Raw genomic sequence first — 18,530 nt, forward strand, 5'->3', positions numbered from 1 at the left:
AGCTTCTGGAAGGAGCCTCCTCTTGTGAGCTGCTGGAGCTGGAGCTGGCGCTGGCCACAGAGCCGCTGCTCTCATCCCTGGCAGGACCAGAGCACAGCAGCCTCTGGGCCTCCTTGCTGCACAATGACAGTGAGGAGGCCATGGACCAGAGGTTCAGTATGAATGACTCAGTTTCCTGATAAACTGTGCTAAGAAAACCCTGCATCCCTCCTGCCAGATCTAAGACACTCCAAGAAATCTGTTGGCACATTGGGAACTCAGAATTGTTTGCATTTTGAACAATTGTCTTATGAGTGCTTTTGATTGTTTTTGTCATTTTGTGTTGATTCAGTTGATCCTTCAGAGAAGCTTTCCTAATAATATAAAACACGGGGAATTGTGGAGACCCTGGGGGGGCATTCCCTGGTCTAGAGAGACACGAGAAGCTTCCCTCAAAAAGCTGTTAGAGCCCATTGGCTCCTTCCCCTGTTCCTGTGTCTGCTCCTGTGTTCCTGAGCCACACCTTCCCTATTCCCTGACTGGCCCCCTTATCTTTGTACTGCCCTGAGATCAGGGTCAGCCCCAGGCCCCTGTGGAGACAAAGTGAGACCCTCTGTGTGTGGGTGCTGGGACCTGAACATCTCCCTGCACAGCTGAATAAAACATCTGTGGAGATGATGCAAAGGTCCTTTTTGCTTCTTTACCCTGGACTATGCTAGCAGCAATTCAGATTGCTACAGAGGAGAAGCTGCAGTACTGGCACCAAGATTTTGGCAACTTGAACATAGGCACAGAGGGCGTGCAGGATGCTGCTCTATGAATTCTTTAACCAGCCATCTCTGGTGCTGGCATATTCCCTCCAGCTTCTGGTGCAGCCAGGGCCACCTTTGGTCCAGTAGATGACATTGTTATTTGAAAAATTCGGCGCACACCTTGGGCAGGAGGCCATCCACAGGCTCTGGTCCTGCAGGCCCCTGATCAGCTGGGGACAGTGTTCCCCGTGGGAAAGATGGAGCAGCCATCTCAGGGTCTTGGGGGCTGTTTTCAGCAAGGTGGCCAGGCTCTCTCCCTGCTGGACTCTAGCAATTGTTTGGGGGAGCTGATGGCAAATTGTATGTAGTCCTGTTCATCCGACTCAGAAAACCTGACAGCTTCTATCATTCTTCTGCAGAGTGGGCACGCTGGATTTCTCTTTGCCCACTGCAGGATGCAGCCCAGGCAGAACTGGTGGTGACAGGGCAGAGAAAAATTCACATCCTTCTTAGTGACCTGGCAGATGGGGCAGCTCCATTCTGTCCCCATGGCCATGTCTGTCTGTCACAGCAGGAGGGAGGAGCTGAGGACCATGAGCTGCTCTCATTTGCAATCTTGCTTGGCGAGAGCCCAAGCTCAGCCAGAGGGGTCCAGGCTCTGTCAGTGCCCAAACATAAGCAGAAAGGGATGTTGTATCACAATCCATTCCTTGGTGAAGGAGGTCCATAGCAGCCTCAAGAGGCACCTCAGACACTCAACAGTCAAGGCAGTGACATATGGACAGGACACAGATGGCAGTTCATGGCTGGGAGAGCATTCGTAGACATATCCAAGGACAAATTTCCCAGGAACTCTCCACAGCTCTGGGATCTGCCCATCGGCTCTGTCAGAGGCTTCAGCAGAACAACCAAAGTCCTAAAAAGCAGCTTCCAGACACTTTTCCTACCATCCTGCCTGAGTAGCCAGGTTGCTTGCTGCAAAACACTCTTTTTCTCCTCTTCCCCAATGCCCTGTGGACACTTGCAGCCAAAATAAAAAGCTCCTGGCCCTCTGTGTGATGTGATAATACAATTTCTGTATTTCCATGCTGGGATGAAAGAAAGCTGTGCTGTGGGTCAGGAGAGGCCAGGACCCACTTGGCCTTCCTGCAGGCTGAGGCAGTCCCAGCAGACATCCTGCTGCTTTTTTGGGGAATGTGTGAGGTGGAGTGGAGGGGGTGACAGAGAGGCCGAGATTGTAGAGTGGAAACTCAGCTCCAGAGTGGCAGTGCAGACTCTCCCTGCTGAATGCCTGCTGGGGCTGACAAAGAAGGAAAATGCCCCAATAACAGCCCGGTGGCACTGTGTCTCAGGGACAGGTACAGGGAGGTGACAAGAAACAGCAGCATGGCCCGGTCTCACAGCTTCTAGGAAGCAGTGACAGAGGGGCCTCATGGGCCAGAGATTTCAGAAAGGCTGTCTTCTTAAATGGCCACTCTGAAACCCCTCTCTTTGCCTCTTGGGTTTGTGAATGCTTTTGACAGCCACAGCATCCTGGGGCAACGCGTTCCCCGATTTCATGAAATACTCCTTGAAAAGCTCCTCCCATTGTTCAACTGAGCTGCCAGCTTGGTCATTTCAGAGGCTGCTGCCTTGGTGGAGAGAAAAATCAATCTTCTGCCTTTCAGGGAGCTGAAGGAGAAGGGACTCTTCAGCATCCAACACCTGGCTGGGTCCCATTCAGAGGTCCTGCTTTGTAGACTTTGTGAGGTTTGCTTGGCACTTACCAGCGAGGTGAGAACATTGCTCTGAATTGTCCCCCACACTTCATACACAGTGTGTAGAGTAGGGATGAGCTTGTTCATCTCCATGTGTGCTCAGGGTCTGCCTTCATTTCTGGTTTTAGACCTGAAATTTCCAATGTCTCCCAGCTATCTGCAGGATCTGTGGGCACATGCAGCTGTATTTACTGGCAGGTCAGGTATCTGACACTCATCTTTGAGTGTGGTGCCTTTATAATGCAATGTGCAAATGCAGAAACTGAGACACTAATGCTGTTATTTGCCAGAGTCCCAATCTCTGCCCAAGTTGTAATTCAACACTGCAAATGAGTCTGTAGACCTGAGCCTGTGTTTTCTGTTTCCTGGCTGAGTGCTTCAACTGCTGGTGTTGCTTTTTTGAACAGGAGCACCTGACTCTTTTATCTTTATCACTTGTGCCTTTATGATTTGAAAGCAGCTCTTGCTTTAATTTTCCAGTAAAAGGGCCTAAAATCAAAGCTGTGGACATTTTGGAAGGGTCAAGTAGAACACTTAATGAAATTTTTATTTATGGCCTGCAGTGAGCAGGTCTGAGGCCAGAAATTGGTGCCAGAGTAAGTGCCTTTCTGTGCTTGTGCTCTCCTGCTCTTCTGGTACTTGTATGTTCCTCTGGACACAGTGGGATGTGTTGTCATTTCCTGGGACTTCTGTTGAAGGCAACTGGTTTTCTTTCCAATGTGATTCTTATGTTTCCCCTCATGATTTCCCCAGGTGACCAACCTCCGTTCCAAGGTGTCCTACTCCGCCATTGTCACTCTGGGAGAGCTCTTTGTGACCTTGAAGAAGGACATGGACTCTGAGGTGGATGAGGTTGCTCGGGTCCTTCTCCAGATGGTGTCCAACTCCCCAGAATTTGTGCAGAAAGCAGCCAGTCAGACCCTGGGGATCATGGTGGAGAATGTGACTCCTGCACGAGCAATGACTGCTCTCATGGACATGGGAGTCAAGTAGGTTCTTCTTCTTTTAGTGATGTTCTTCACCTTCGTGTGCGTGGGAGGGAGAAGGGATGAGACAGAGAATGGGAATGGTGGGAGGGAAGGGTCCTGTATCCTGCATCTTGTGTGGACTCAGTGACTTGATTCTCTGACCAACCTCACTTCTTTCCTCTTGTCACCTATTTCTGCCCTCCTGCAGCCTATTAGTTCTCAGAATCACAGAACTGTAGAATATGGGGAGTTGGAAGGGGCCCATCAGGACCATCGAGTCCAGCTCCTGGCCTTGCCCAGAACAGCCCAAGGGTCACACCAAGTGCCTGAGATTGTTGTCCAAATGCTTCTTCAACCCTGTCAGGCTTGGTGCTGTGACCACTGCCCTGGGGAGCCTGTTCCAGTGCCCAACCACTCTGGGTGAAAAACCCTTTTTCCTGATATCCAAACTAAAGCTCCTCTGACACAGCTTCCCGCTGCTTCCTAGAGTTCTCCCAGCCTGTCAGATTTTCCTAGATGTGGTGATCAGTGGGGAAGTGAAAGTGCCTGCAAAGGCCAAGGATAGAGCCTTGTGCTTTTGTGGGAAGAGGGACAATTGCAATTGCAGCTGTGAGCAGTGTTTGGTATTTCACAGCACTAACCACAGAGGCCCTGGGAAAACCATGTCTCCTCATGATGCCATTAAGTTGAGAAATGAGGAGGGTCCTTGCTGGGGCGTGGAGCACATGGGGGACAATCTGCTGGGTGTGGCCCAGCCTGCACAGCAGGTGCAGCTCCGGCCAAAGGAGCCTTGTATGACTGTCCTGGCCTTAGAGCTCTACTTTCTATTCAAACTGATGTTTCATGTTAGCCTTGAGATGATGAATCACTTTACAGGCACCTTCACAGGCTGACTGCCATGGGACAGTTGAAGCAAATGCTGCCTTAAATGTTGGTGCTGGGCCTGATAGTTCCCAAGAGACACTCTCTAGAACAGGACAACCTGGCTAAACTGCCTGCCACCCTTTCCTCAGCTTTGGAATAGGGTAAAACATTCAGATGGATCCATTGCCAAGTCCCACAGAAGAAACAGGCTGCATTGCTGGATATTCTGCAACTTCACAGCCCACAATGTGTTTTCCCTGCATTTGTTGTTTTCCAAAGTTCTGCAGATTTGAGGATAAATGGGTGGAAAGAGCCTCAATCCTGCTGCAGCTCTGTGTACTGGGTGCCCTCTGATGGGTCAGCATCAATTGTCCTTAATCTCTAAATTATTCATATGTCATCTATTTCTTGAATCTTTCTCCGAGTAAATACTGTGAAAGAAATTGAGTATCAGACAGTGCAGGGAGACTGAATTCCTCCCTCTTCCGTGCAGGCAGGCCTCGTGTACAATGCTAACTTTGTGTTTACCTGAGGACAGAACCTTCTGCAGGTGTCTGAAGGCTCAGGGAGAGCCCAGGCTCCTTCCCCCAGCAAGGGCAGGGAGCAGGCTCTGGCCAAGGCCTGTGCTGCTGCTGCTCCTGGTCCCTGTGGCCCAGGGTTTGCTCTCTCCTCCCCAGCAGGGGCCACGCCCCGGTGCGGCAGTGTGCGGCCCAACTCCTCCTGTCCCTGATGCAGAGAATTGGAGTCACCAAGCTCGCAGGCACAGCCTGGGCTGAGAGGCTGGCACACGTGGCAGGGAAGCTTGCTCAGGACTGTCACAAGGACACAAGGTAATGATCTTCATTTCACCTCCGAAAACAGGAAAACCCTTTTGTGTCTGGCTATAAAGGTGAAACCACACAAGAGTGGAAACTAAAGGGAATATGAAGTTACCTCACAGTGTGAATAAGGGTCACAGAATCATGGAATATGCTGAGTTGGAAGGGACCCATCAGGGTCATGGAGTCCATCCCCTGGCCATGTGCAGTGACCCCAAGAGTCACTCCATGTGCTTGAGAGCCTTGTCCAAACACTTCTTGAGCTCTGTCAGCCTTGGTGCTGTGACCACTGCTCTGGGCTGGCTGGGCAAATGGCTGTACTGGGAAACCTGAGGTTGGCCAGCAAAAAGGAGCATTGCCAACTTTTTCCTGTGGCTTGAAGGATTCTTTACTGAGATCAAAAGAGCTCAGATCAGCCAGTCCAACAGTCTTGTTTGGCCTTAGGTGCACAACACAAAGCCAAAGAGTTGGCTAATGTTCATCACTGAAGGATCCCAAACATCCATTTCTCATTAACTTCAGACTTGCCTAGAAATATTTCAGGGGTCTTTAGCCAACATATTCAGTCTTTCTAAACTTGTTCTGCAGATTTCTAGAATGCTGTTATCTGTGGCTCAGTGAGCTCCACATTTCTTCTTGAAGAAAGCTGTGGTTTCCTAGTGGCAAAATCAACCCAAACCACCAAAATCCCCTTCCTTTGGTGATGAAATTCCCATGAATAGCTGCCAAGAACACCAGAGCAACTAGCTGCCCCTGTGCATACACATAGTATAGAATAATCAAGAGGATGCATGAGGTGTTTTGTCCTGGCTTCCCTGCCAGTTAAAGAAAGGCAAATTAATGTGCAATGGCAGCAAGACACTGCTAATAGGCTCTGACAACAAAGCAGATGTGTTTTGCTTGTTCCCTGGGATCCTTTGATGCCACAGAAGCACACCCCCAGTTTCAGAGTGAAATGGTATTTTTCTGTTGCCCCACATTCTCCTCCTGCCTCTTGTGTTCAGCTGGCAGCACTGTGCAGTGTCAAGTGAGGTAAATCTCCCTCTTTGCTGTGTAGGTAATGCCTTCTCATGCAGGGATTGCACCTGATGAGTTTAAGGTATCAGCCTCTTCTGTTAACACTCTTCCTGTGTTTGTTCACTTTTTTTTCATTTCCTTCCTTCCTTCCTTCCTTAGGCATTATGGACAGGAGATGGTGAAGATGTTGCTCACTCATCAACAATTTAAAATGCTTCTGGAACAATCTCTTTCCCCCCGTGACCTGGAAGATATTCTGACAAGAATTAAGAAGAAAGTAAGTGCTTGGCAGGAGAAATGTCTCCTTTGTGCAAGTATTGCCACTGCTAATATGAGATCAAACATACCCAATCTGTCTTTAGCTCATTCCTATTCTGCTGAATCATTTTGTTCCTGGGAATGAGCTGTTGATCCTCAGCCTGTTCATCAGCAGGCCACAAGGGAACTGATATTATTAGGGAAAAAGTGGGGTTTTGAATATTTTCAATATTGGTCACAAAGAGGGAAGGGAAAGAGGAGAAAATGGGTTTACATTTAAGAGTAACCCCCACCATGCTCTCCCTACTCTGCCCCCTGTAAAGCAATTAAGTGAGAATTGTGCTTCTGAAGATAACAGTCTTTGCAAAGGACACTGGAAGTAGTAGTGCCAAGAAAATTTCCAAATTTACAAAAGATGTCCAAGTCAATCCTAGTTACTACAATGACTGTCTGTCTTTTGGGAATGCTGCCCTGCTGTCAAGCCCTGTGGAGCTGGAAGAAGCTTGGTGAATTCAGCAGCATCCAGTGGAAAATCCTTTGTTTGTTTGATGGGGGGGATTTTATTTTTTTATCAACATTACAGAAGGGAGCCTGCCTTTGTGCAGGCACAGGGAGAGTGAGTGTTGAACCAAATCAACTTCCAACACAATGGGCCAACCCCCAAAGAGTCCAGTTTGTTCTGCTGCTTCCTTCACAAACACTCGTTGCCTGCCAGTTTGCATGATTCCCATTTATGCTCAAGACGAAGGAATTTGGGATTTTAGACTGCTGCTCAGTCTGGTAGCACCCATAACCTGCCTTGGGCTGTTGAAAACAAAGAGTTGGCATCACTCAATCTCTGGTCTGTTTCCATCTGTAAGTTAGGAAATGTTTCCCTAAGCCTTGGTAGCAGTGATCCTGGTTCTAACTTGTGTTTTCAACAGGGAATTTCCTGGTTTATATTCTAAAGATGGATGGGGTTTCTCTATGTCTTTGTAGGGCATGGCAAACCAGAAGGCTGAAGGCCCATCTGTCAAGGAGCCAGTGAAGGAGAGGAACGATGGCTCAAAGAAGCCCCAGGCCACATTGTCTTCTAGCAAATGGTACTGAGCACTTTTGTCAGATGTGACAAAGCACATGACAAGCTTTACATGTCTCCTCCTCAGGAAAATCTTCCTGGAAGACATGACCAGTGCCACAGATTGTTTCCTTTCCCTACAAATGCTCTAGGATAAAAAATGTCTACTTCTGCATTGTGCTGAACACAACTTCTCTGGAGGGGTTTCCACAAAAATGGAGAGACAAAAAGACACCCGTTGGTTGCAGCTCAGACGATGCAGTGCAGTGGCAAGGGCAGTGCTGTGGAGGCTGGGAGAGGGCCAAGTTTCTGCTGCCTGACTTGGGACAAGTAAATTCAACCAGGGCTTTTTTTCCATCTGAGTGGAGTCTTTTTCAGATGGGTGTTTTGATGAGAAATCTCAGTCTGGATGCAAGATGCCATTCCACAAAGATGCAGTTCTCATCCATGTGGTTTGGCCTAGCTGAATCATGGTTTTCTTACCCTCAAACAGTACCAAGTTTGAGTAGTAAGGAGCAAGGCAATTTCTGAACAACTTCAGTCAACAGGTGTCTGAATGTGGACTTTTTGTCTTGATATTCCTGTCCTTCATGTAACTTGCTTGATGGACAGCATGTTTGGTGTATTTCTCCCTGTGCTGCAATCAGCATTTAAGACAGGAATTTGCTCCTTGCTGTCTCTTCATGCCACTGGCAGAGCTACTTGTACCTGTTCTCCTCTGATAGCAGAGGGGATTTGTTTAGCTCTGTCCTGCTCAGCAGTGGCAGGAAAGTGGCCACATGCCTCAGTAGCACAGCTAGCATCTTCCTGTGCTCATGGAAGAGACAGGTTGATCAGGAGAATTGTTCCCAGTGGGGTTGTTAAGCTGTGCATCTAGTCTCTAGGGAAGCAAATGAAATGTGAGTGTAGTTCTGGCATGTCAGGCTTCTGTTTTTATCTCTGTTACTGATTTTCTGAATCCTTCAAATATGGTCCTGTTTACCTGTTCAGATGCATCTGAGCTGCTTTTCCAGATTGTCATGCCTGGTTGTAGAGACACTTCTCCAGAGTGATGAGTTTCCTTATTGTAAGACACACACCTCCCATATGAGGAGGCATTTAAACTTGGAAGTAGTGTCTCTCTTTCTCCACAAAGCAATGTGACCTGTGTGCCCTGGCAGCCATCTGAAGATAGATCAGATGCATCTCATCCTTGGTTTTCCTGAGTGAGCAGTGCTGAGAATGTCACTTGCAGATTGTCTGCCATAATGATTGTCATGAGGTCCACGTTGTTCTTCAGAGCCTCATGATTTTCCAGCTTGAAATCACATAATTGGGAAAGCTGCTCAAGATGTTTTGCTCACAATTAACTGAAGGTATTGTCTGTGGCTGCAGCTCTCTTCATAGAGAGGAGCAGGCACAACTTTCCCAGGCATTGTCCTGGGGAAAGCTGTGAGAAGATCAGAGAAAAGAATGAGAAACAATTCTTATCTGCACTTGCTGCACCTCTTGTTGTGAACATGTGGAATGTGTTATGGAGATTTGTTTACCAAAGGGTAATTTCTTAATTGGCCACTGGTGATGGTGTTTTGGATTCAATTGACCAATCTGGTCTGTCTGTATCTGACTGTCTGTAAGGATGATGAGTTTCAGTATAGTATAGTATAGTATAGTACAGTATAGTATAGTACAGTACAATAAAGTGATTGATCAGCCTCAGCCTTCTGGAATCATGGAGCCAATGCTAATTATTTCCTCGACAGGGATGCCATGCTATGATAATTATCACCACCAGGTCCTCATTTGGTTTTATTTTCCAGGGTGAAATCTCTCTCTGATGGCCACCTCCTACACCGTGCAAAAGCCCAGGTCACGTCACCTCCAGCTGTGGAAGAAACAGAGCTGCTCCAGAAGCTTTACCATCTCCTGGAAGCCAAGGGGTTTCAGACAAGGATGGAAGGAGTGGAACTCCTCCAAGACCTGTGCAGAACCAGCCCCCAGCTCATCTCCACTAACATTGTCCAAGTATGTAGGGTATCTTCACTGCTCCTTTCCTTTAGCTCCTTTCCTAAGCCTGTAGCAGCAAAGTTAATTCAGTGTGTCTTGGCACTCTGTCCTGGCTGTTTGGGACATGCTGGTCCCTCTTACCCAGACAAATGTAATTCATGTCCAGGCTTCAGGACAAGTTATTTCAGTCCAGCTGTATTTGTCTGGCAGGTGCCTATTGATGCTGTTCATCAGATGATGGCAGAATTTTCTGCTGGTGTAACTGCTGCTCTTTCCTACTCCCAGTTGGGTGAAGTGAAGGGAATCCAGCCCCTGAAAGCATGGCAATTGTTCTCTAGACCAAAAATGGGTTTGCATAGGGAAGAGAAGTATCAGGCTGGGTTGGTTTAGACCCAGTTGTTTTTTCAAAAACAACATTTCTATGAACTCCATCTTGTCTTACACAGGCACAGCTCTGGCTACTCATTTCCATCCTTGTTCCTATTCCTCTTGGTAAAGACAATGCTCACCCTTCTTGGCGGTCTTTTTTTCTCTTTGGAAAAGGAGGAAAACAGCGAAGGACTCATCTCTGCCTTCTCCTCCCAGTAGCTGCTTTTTCCCTTTTTCCAGGAAAAGGTGCCTGACAATGAGGCTGTCAAGGGACTGAACCTGCTCTAATGAGAGCTGTACAGGACATGACATTTCAGAAGTCCACTTGTTACTTAGAGAAATGGTCTGGATCCTGGAAGAGTTGATCAGAGCCCTGCTCTTCTCCAGACACAGGCTCTGAGACAAACAAAAGAAAACTTCTATCTCCTCCAGCCATAGTTTTGGCAAAGTCATAACTGCCCTCAGTACTTGAGGCAACTGTATAGAAAACCGGGCATTGTAAACATCTGCTTCCATTCAAAGCAAAGGTAGTCTTTAGCATTAATAAATGGAATTGATTTAATGATTTAGAGATGGAGAGAAATGCCATAGGAACTATTCTGTCCCCAGCCAAACCTCCTAAAAACAGAAGAAAATCTTTCAACCAGCATGAGGTTGGGCCACCATTCCAGTGAGTGGCCCACAGGAAAACAGTGAAATTGTGCAAGCGAGTGCTGGCCTGAGAGAAAGGATCACTTTCATCTTTGACATTGCTGACTGCTACAGCCACTCTTCAAACAAGGACATTTGAATCCAGCTTTCACGTTGCTTGTTCTCTTCACAGATTTTTGATTATTTTGTCCTGAGAATATCTGACAGCCACAAGAAAGTGAAGCAGAGGGCGCTGGACGTGCTGGCTGAAATCACAGGAGCCCTGAAAGATGCCCTGAACCCGGTGATCATTGGTTTGGTGGAAGGAATAACAAAGAACCTGAATTCAAAGGATGCCAGGGTTCGTGGGGCAGCTGTGAAAGCACTGGAAGAATCCATTGCTCATTTGGGTAAGGCTGAGCCCTGGCAGGGACTCTCCTCAACTTCGTCTCTGTCTCTCCTGCACAAGAGAGCGCTGAGTGCCTTGACAGCTGCTCTTGTCTGTGGAACACTCCAGCTGACACCCACCAGAAGCTGTGCAGCTGCAGTCCTTATGCACCATCCCCAACAGGCTGGAATGTGATCAGCATTTCCCAACAGTCCCAGGAGCCCTTGGCTCTGTGCTGCTTGTCTGAAGAGCAAGTCCTGGGCTACAGCTTTGCTGCAGTTCAGAGGCAAAGGGGGTTTGGAGTTTGCTTAGGCCCTGTCTGACTTCCCAAATGAACAGCTTTGCTGTTGGCATGAAGGGACACTGACCCATCAGAGCTTCTGCAGAGCAGCCACCTGCAAGGCTCTACATTAGAGGCATCAGCTGCCTATTTTCCACTTTTCTTCTTTGTCTTCTATTTTCAAAGGGGAACTTATCATTCACCAAGTTCATTTCTTTAGAACAAACAGGTATAAACCCAGCTGTCAATGATGCCTTGTTCCACATGTTGTTTTGCATGGGGCAAGATGGCCACAGCAATTAACTACATAGGCAAGGGCTGCTCTAAATTCCTCTGCCACACAGATTTATGTCATCTGCACAGAATGAGAATGCTGCACTGGGGAAATATGCCTGGAAAAAGGAGTGTTGAAGAGGCAGGTCTTCAAGGGGAGTTTGCACTTTCTCCTCCCCAGTTGCTCTGTGAACTCAGGAACTGCCTGACTCAGTGCCTTTCTGTGACCCAAGTATGGGCTTCTTCCTTTTTGCTCTGGGATGCAAAACCTTTTCACTGCTTCCATGTGACTGAACTCTTGAGGTCCCTGATGTGAAATGTTTTAACACGGCTCCTGCTACAGCAGACAAGTTTGCATTTACAAATGTGAAAGGAGAGCTTTTCTTTTGGAATTTAAAACCCTGCCAAGGAGGCTGGAAGGAATGAAGAAAAGGATTCAAAACCCAGCAGAAATGTACTTGATTTTATAAAATGGGGTTGGCCCTGCCCTTTGCCTCCCCACTGTCCTTTCTTCTATGACCTGAGAAAAGTGAGCAGAACCGTGTGTTTCCCTTGTAGATCAAGTGTCACTGCTGAAAGAGTTCAGCTACCAATGGAATCACCTGAGTGGCCAAGCTCTGCTGGATGTCACCGAGCGTATCACAGGTATGGCCTTCCCTTCTAAGCCAAGAGCTCTGCCCAGGGAGTATTGACAGGGAATGCCTGTGAACAGACAGCAGAGCAGCTCCTCCACATCAGGAGGTGCTGAGCTTGTCCCTGCTGCCCAATAGCCCAGGCAGGTGGATTTGGCAGGTTTGCCCTGGCTGCTGCAGAGCTGGGCAGCATCTGAGATGGGGGCAGCGCTCGGCCTCGGGCTGAGCTCTCACTGGGGCATCTCAGAACCACCTCCAGCAAAGGGAGGGGCTACAAATACCCCAGCTGGCTGCTCTCTGGGAAGCTCAGGGACATCTGTGATCTTTGAGGGGAAATGGTGGCAAATGCTCTTTCCGGGCATCAGTTTGTTTTGTCCTCACGGAATTCTTGCTTTTCTCTTGGAAAGTTTTGAGGCTGAACCGTGCAGAGCCTGGGGGTCACAGCTTAGGTCAAAACTCAACAGAGGCATCAGAGGCACGGGTTTAGTGCAAGGCAGCCTCTGGGGCACAGGGACAGAAGCAGAGGGCTGAGGCTCCCTGCCTGTGCTGTCCAAGTGGCCTTGGACTGAGCCTTTCAGGGTGTGCAAACAGTGTCTGCCTGTGCCAGCGCTGTCCAAAATGCTACAAATGCAGCTGATAATTGATTCCTCAGAGGAGCTTGCTATGTCAGCAATAGCCAAGGAATGGAAAAAGGATAATCTCAATATATAGAAGAGAAGATGATTGATAGCCTTGCTTTACCTGGGGCTAAATCCACTGCTAATGATGCCAGCATCTTTGAATGCAAGGTTTAATACACTTTGTGTCTTCATTAGGAATCTCAAAAGGGCATGTTCAGCAATTGGAAATGTCAAAGGCCCTTTAAAGAGCATTTGAATAAAGTAGATCTCCAGCAATAGGGAATTTAGTTTAGCAGTTCTTTTGATCTCTTTTTCAAATAAAGCAATTAACCATAAATTAGGACTACTTTAGGAAAAGCAGATGTCCTCTCTGAGATTTAGTAGGAACAGACAGCTGTTCCTCACGTTCAGTAGTCACCAATGTCTTTAATTGCATTTAAACTCAAATGAATTCCCATTTTAAAATGGGTACCATAACCCTTTCCTGCTTAGCAGAATTGGTTTTGGGTACTTGCAGGAGCTCTTTCAATGTTGATGACTGCTGGTGGATTAACAGCATTGAGAAAATAAAGTCTCTTCCACCGCAGAATATTAAATGGCTGCTAGATAACATTTTGTCTGATCAGGAAATAAGAATGGTCTCCAGAGCATTTCAGGTTTTGATCTCTCAGCCAAATCTGCCATGCAAGAAGCCTGTTGGTAGTAACTTTTTGTCTGTGTTTGATACAGTTCAGTTCAGAAAACGGGCAGAGAGATTTCAGAGACAATATGAGAAAACACTCGTGTTTTGGCTACATTTCAGTCCCCTGTGTAGCATTTTTCTTTCTCTATGCCCCTATTTCAGTGGACATTATAAGAAAAAATGCCATTAACATTGTGAGGGGAAGTGGCATTAAAATGTGGAGATGCCCAAATGCCACGGCAATGGGGTCTGGGTAATTCTCTAAGACACCCTGAGGTTTGAAACAGCTCTTTGTAGGAAGCCCCAAAAGCATTCTGCCAAAGACACCAGCTGGTCACTGATGTTTCTCATCCAGCTGTCAGGCAGCAGCCATCTCTGGTGGGCTGGAGTTCTGAGGTGTGTTCTAATCCTGCCCTTTGCCGTGTGCCACTGAGCAAAGGGAAGAGCCAGATTAGGCATTTGGCTCTTGACATCAAAGGTACAAAAATAGAATCTTCCCTTTTATTAGAAATCTCTCCATTTCCTCTCTATGGTGCATTTCCAAATCTGCAGTGTGGGTTTAGAAAATTTCTTAATGGAAATAGATGGCAGTTGGACATTTCATTCATTGTTCATGCAGAAAGAGATTGTGAAATAATTTAGTAAAGGTGCAAAGTCTGCCACAGGGACAAGGCTCTGGTTGGAGCAATTAGTCCTGAGGGGTTGGTGGTTCTGTTTCCAGGATGATCAGCTGCTTTGCCCGTTTCTGGATCAAGGGGCTCTGTGTGCTGTTTTGCTGATCTTGGCCAGAGAGGCTTGCCAGAAGCAAAAGCAGAGGTAGATCCTTGTTTGCATTGAGGTTGTGGCTAAGGAGCTGTGTCTCTGTCCCGGCAGTGCTTGTGCAGTGGGTCCATGCCAGGAGCCCTGCAGTCGTCCAGCGCGACGCCCTGCCCGTGCTCTGGTCCTTCCTGGAGAACAAGGCGCTGCCCGTGCGGAGCGCCAATGTCCGCACCGTGGCCACCAAGCTTGCCTCTGCCCTCTACAAGGTGATGGGCACCCAGCTGAAGAAATGTGCTGCCAGCAAGCCTGCACACGTGCAGGAAAACCTCTCCAAAATGCTGGGCTGGTGAGGGCGAGATGTTCTCCAGAAAGCTGAGGAAGCGCTGAGTTGGACACCTCTGGATTTGCCTTTTCAGCTGTGCCAAAAATGACCAAATCCAGAGGAAGGGTTTGCATCTGCCCCTGCTCTCTCCATTGCCCTTCCTAGTCATGGCATGGGGGGCCTGGAGCAGCTCCAGATGGAGGACAAGGTGAAGGGAACCATGGCTCAGCCTCACACAGAGGTGAGGGGGGAGCTGGGCCAGTCTCTGTTGGGAGGAAGGGTCTTGTGGCAGCGCAGAGAGGCTGTGCACATTGCCAGGGAACAGCTGTGCCCTGCATGTGCCCCTGCAAGGAGCTGTGCTGCTGCCAGTGCCCCTGGAGCTGTAGGGCTGCTGAGCTGTGGGGCAGGCAGAGGAGCAGGAGGGTGCATGTGCAGCTGAGCCATTCCTGGAGAGCACAGGGCTCTGGGCTCCCTGCTGTCCCAGGGCAGCCCAGAGGCCAGGCTGTGCCTGTGCTAGCTCTGGGCAAGTGGCTCAGGGTTTTGCCCTGGCCTGCCTCAAGTGTCTGCCAGCAGGAGCATGTTTCCCTGTGCAGCTGTTTAGACATTTCTAGGAAATGTGTCCCATGAAATATGGAGCTGCAGCTGCTTTAGGTTTGCATGGTGGCCTCTGTTAAACTTTGTGTCTCCATTTTGCAGATCTGGCTGGTTACAGTCTTACCGAGAAGTTTTCTCTGTACACTTCCGATGTTCCCTCACCCACAAAGTCCTCGCCTCCCGTCCAGAAGAGCTCTCTTTCCTCCAAGCTCAGGAAGAAGCTGCCACCTGTATGAAGAGTGTTTGTAGAACAGGATTGATGCCTTAGGCTTCATAGTTACAGCTGTACATATGTTCTGATCTTTAGATGTAGTTTTGAATTAATGTGTTTTGATTCTGTCTTCAAAAATTGCTGACATATTTTTAATTGTATATATTTTCTTTTGATGATGAAAAAAAGTAAATAAATAAATAAATAAAATTTAAATAAACCAAAAGGAGTATGTGAGACCAGGACCTGCTAGCCGAGAGATTATGGGAGTGCAGTTCACTCAATGTGCCAGTGTCTCACCACATCCTTTCCTCATTGGGCCTCTCCTCTTCCTCTTTGGCCATGTTTTCTTTGTGTCATTTGTGCTGCTCTTTGTTACTTGGCATTACAACAGGGTCCCCTGTTGACCTGTTTGGGGGACAATGGATCCAAAAGATCCTGTCTAGTCAAAGGTTTTCTACCTAGGTGTGTTCTGGGCTCACCAAAGGCCTGAGCAAAGAAACCAAGAGAAGTGTGCCCAAATGCCAAAGCTTTGCTCCTTTGCAATCTCCCACAGATCTGGCTCACAGGTGTCTTCAATCACAATTCCATAGGTAAGAAGAGGTCATGTCTTTCCCTGGGAAATGATGCATGGCTTTGGCAGAGTCACCTGTATGTATATTTACCCAGGACAGCAGTCCAGCTGTGTTGTTTGCACCTTGTTTGCAGAAGGATGCGTGCACTGGGAGGCCAATAACAAGTGACAAGGGTTCCTCCAATCTGTACTGCAGCCTGGGTGCCATTCAGCCCAGAGCCTGGGGATCATTTGTTCCCATGGACCAGTGCTTGCCAGTGTAATGAATTCCTGCACAGCTGGAAGAAGCAATTCTGGATTCAGCTCCAGCTCTTGGTGGGCTGCATGGTCATTGACAATGCTGCCCTTCCAGAAATTATTCTGCAGTTTCCTTTCATAATCATTTGAAGCTTTTAAACTTCACATTTCATTTCAATTTGCTTTGCCTTAGGGAAAAACACTTCTGGGCCCAGTGCAAACTGTAACCTTTTGACAGTAAAGTCCTCATGGTTGCCAGCTTCTGATGTCACACAATGTCACCTGGCTGCAGGTGTTTGCTGAGCTCTGGGTCTAGTCCTGGCCTAGTAAAGCCCAGGCAGGGTGGCATGTTGCAGGGAAAACGGGTCCATGAGCTTATGGGGTTGCCATCAGCAGCAGAGTGAATGTGCCCTTTGGGGATTTCTCTGGAGACAAAATTAGGGACCTACTCCATGCCACAATATTCTCTTAGATCATTCTGAAATATCCTAGAAAAGGCTGTGAAACTTCACATCTCCTTGCACACCCACTGTTTGAAGAGGGGCATTTTTGTTCCTCCTCAAAGCCATTGCTCTTGCACACCAGAAACATGAACATCCACCAGCAGGAATGATGCATGGTCCTGCTGCTGCTGCGGCTTCAGAGCACTGGGCAGTGCAGACCTGGGTATTACCAATATGAGCGCTTAATTAGCATTTCATGCTCCTTCAAGCTGTCCAGATCTCAGGGCTTTTTGTCTCAAAGCAGCCACTGCACCATCTCTAGGGAAGAACAGGAAATGGGAACCAGCGACTGCCAGCCTTGCAGGGGTGTAGGGGAGAACCTGAAGTGTCTGCATCCAAAGATGAATGGGAAGAGTGTAATTGCCAAAGCAAACGCTTCATTAGCATAGCAGGACCAGTTCTTGACTGCATGCTTGCATGAAGATCATTTGGGATCTCCTTTTTGTATCTCATGCAGAAAAGGAGCTCTTAATAATACCACGCTACTTAAACCAGATTGGGATGTAGCTCTGTAGTGGTTCACAATGAAGCAGACTGCCTGCTTTGTCACTGCCAGCCCTGGTGAGCCTGCGAGGGACTGTAGTGTATCCCATGCCTGTTTTGCCTCCAAGAAAAGCTTGGTTTTCCATATTAGTGTGGAATAAGTACAAGAGTAATAAAATGGACAATTAAACTGGCCACCTTGGAGGATATGCTCATGCTTTCGCACGTCAGTCCTGTACCTCATGCTCCCAAGGCTTGTTACTCTTCATGAAATATTTTAACAAAATATCTCAGCTCTCTTGTTACATTTGAATAAAATTGCATCAGATCATCAAGAATTCTGCTGTCAGGAACAAGACAAGAGCCTTGCGACACTCACTTGCAGCTGTCCTGGATTTCTGCAGGCCTTTGTGAAAAGCTGCTGCAGACAGAGTGTTTGGAGTTGGTTTGGGCCTTTCTGGGAGATCTGTGGAGCAGTGTGCAGGGCTCTCCTGGCAGAAAACTGTTTGTCCAAGCCCAGGGACATGGTGCCGGCAGAAGCGGAGCGGCCCCGCTCCCAGCCCGAGAGTCTGTGAGCTGAGCCACGCCGGGGAGAAAAGACAGCGAGGGGCTCCAGCCCAGCTGCTTCCCCTGCCCTGACCGTTCCATGGAGCTCTGCCATGGGAGAAAGTCGACGCCGGATGAGCCACCGAACTTCCATCAGCTGCTGGAACTGCTCCGTGACAGCTCCTGTTCTTGCCGAGAGAGAACCTGGCGCCTTCTTGTAACGCGTGTCATGGGGGGATTCTGTTTGTTAATAAACTGCTGGGGTTTTTCCACTTTCATCTATTAGTAATAATTTCCTATTGCTGGAAAGGGATTGTTGGAACACTTTAGAGGAGATGACTTATTGCACAATATCCTGTTTTAAGTTGTCTCAAACTGTGTGAGACAGATGGCTTCACACAGGAGCATCCCCAAGGCTGCTGAGGGGAAGGCACAGAGGAAGACAAACCCAGTATTTCTGAGGGAAACTCCTTGACACCAAACCAACCTGAGTTGTCAAACAGCAGACCTGACGTTTCGAGTCATGGCCCAAAGGGGAAACCTTTCAGTGTGTTTGGTCCAGGCTGGGTTGTGCTCGAGGCAAAGGTGTGTCAGTGTGTTGGATAATACTCTTTTCTTGACCTAGAGATGGGGACACTGAGAGGTGTTTTAAAAACCTTTATTCCATTTTCAGTCTCATGAGAAGGGTGAGACAATACAGATGTTATAATTCACACCATCACAATCAGAAGCCGACTATTTCCTAATTACAATACATTATAAGTGTTTCTTGGTCTATCAGACTTTTGCCATGCCATGTTGTAGATGCCTTAAAGCCAATTATTTGAAACTACCCCTTGTGGGTCCCACTACAATGCCTCTTTCATAGCTCTATTTTTCCAAAGTCTTATTTGCAAGGCCATCTTTTGAAACTTTTTTCCAGCTCCTTTCCTCTCTCAACAATATCTGTCCTATTCCATGGCATTTTTAAG

General features: G+C 47.8%; 2 protein-coding genes across 2 annotated transcripts in view; both read left to right on the plus strand.

The window, feature by feature from the left end:
* Window positions 1-18,530, plus strand: part of LOC136570838 (zinc finger protein 271-like) — a 430,233-nt gene that overhangs the window by 275,384 nt on the left and 136,319 nt on the right. The window lies entirely within an intron of this gene.
* LOC136570835 (TOG array regulator of axonemal microtubules protein 2-like) lies at window positions 989-14,439 on the plus strand. Its single transcript, XM_066571240.1, has 10 exons — window positions 989-1,067; window positions 2,398-2,504; window positions 3,242-3,477; window positions 4,998-5,150; window positions 6,315-6,432; window positions 7,392-7,495; window positions 9,270-9,474; window positions 10,649-10,865; window positions 11,955-12,041; window positions 14,204-14,439. Exons 1-10 carry the CDS (start codon window positions 989-991, stop codon window positions 14,437-14,439), a joined length of 1,542 nt encoding a protein of 513 aa, XP_066427337.1.

This window comes from Molothrus aeneus, unplaced genomic scaffold (assembly GCF_037042795.1).
Source record: "Molothrus aeneus isolate 106 unplaced genomic scaffold, BPBGC_Maene_1.0 scaffold_40, whole genome shotgun sequence".
Classification (NCBI taxonomy): Eukaryota; Metazoa; Chordata; class Aves; order Passeriformes; family Icteridae; genus Molothrus; species Molothrus aeneus.

Bases quoted from the DNA above. Each gene is read 5' to 3' on its own strand.
- LOC136570835 (XM_066571240.1), top strand. From the start codon at position 989: ATGGAGCAGCCATCTCAGGGTCTTGGGGGCTGTTTTCAGCAAGGTGGC. The intron at 2,505-3,241 runs GTGAGAACATTG...TGATTTCCCCAG, and splicing joins GCTTGGCACTTACCAGCGAG to GTGACCAACCTCCGTTCCAA. The intron at 6,433-7,391 runs GTAAGTGCTTGG...ATGTCTTTGTAG, and splicing joins TGACAAGAATTAAGAAGAAA to GGCATGGCAAACCAGAAGGC.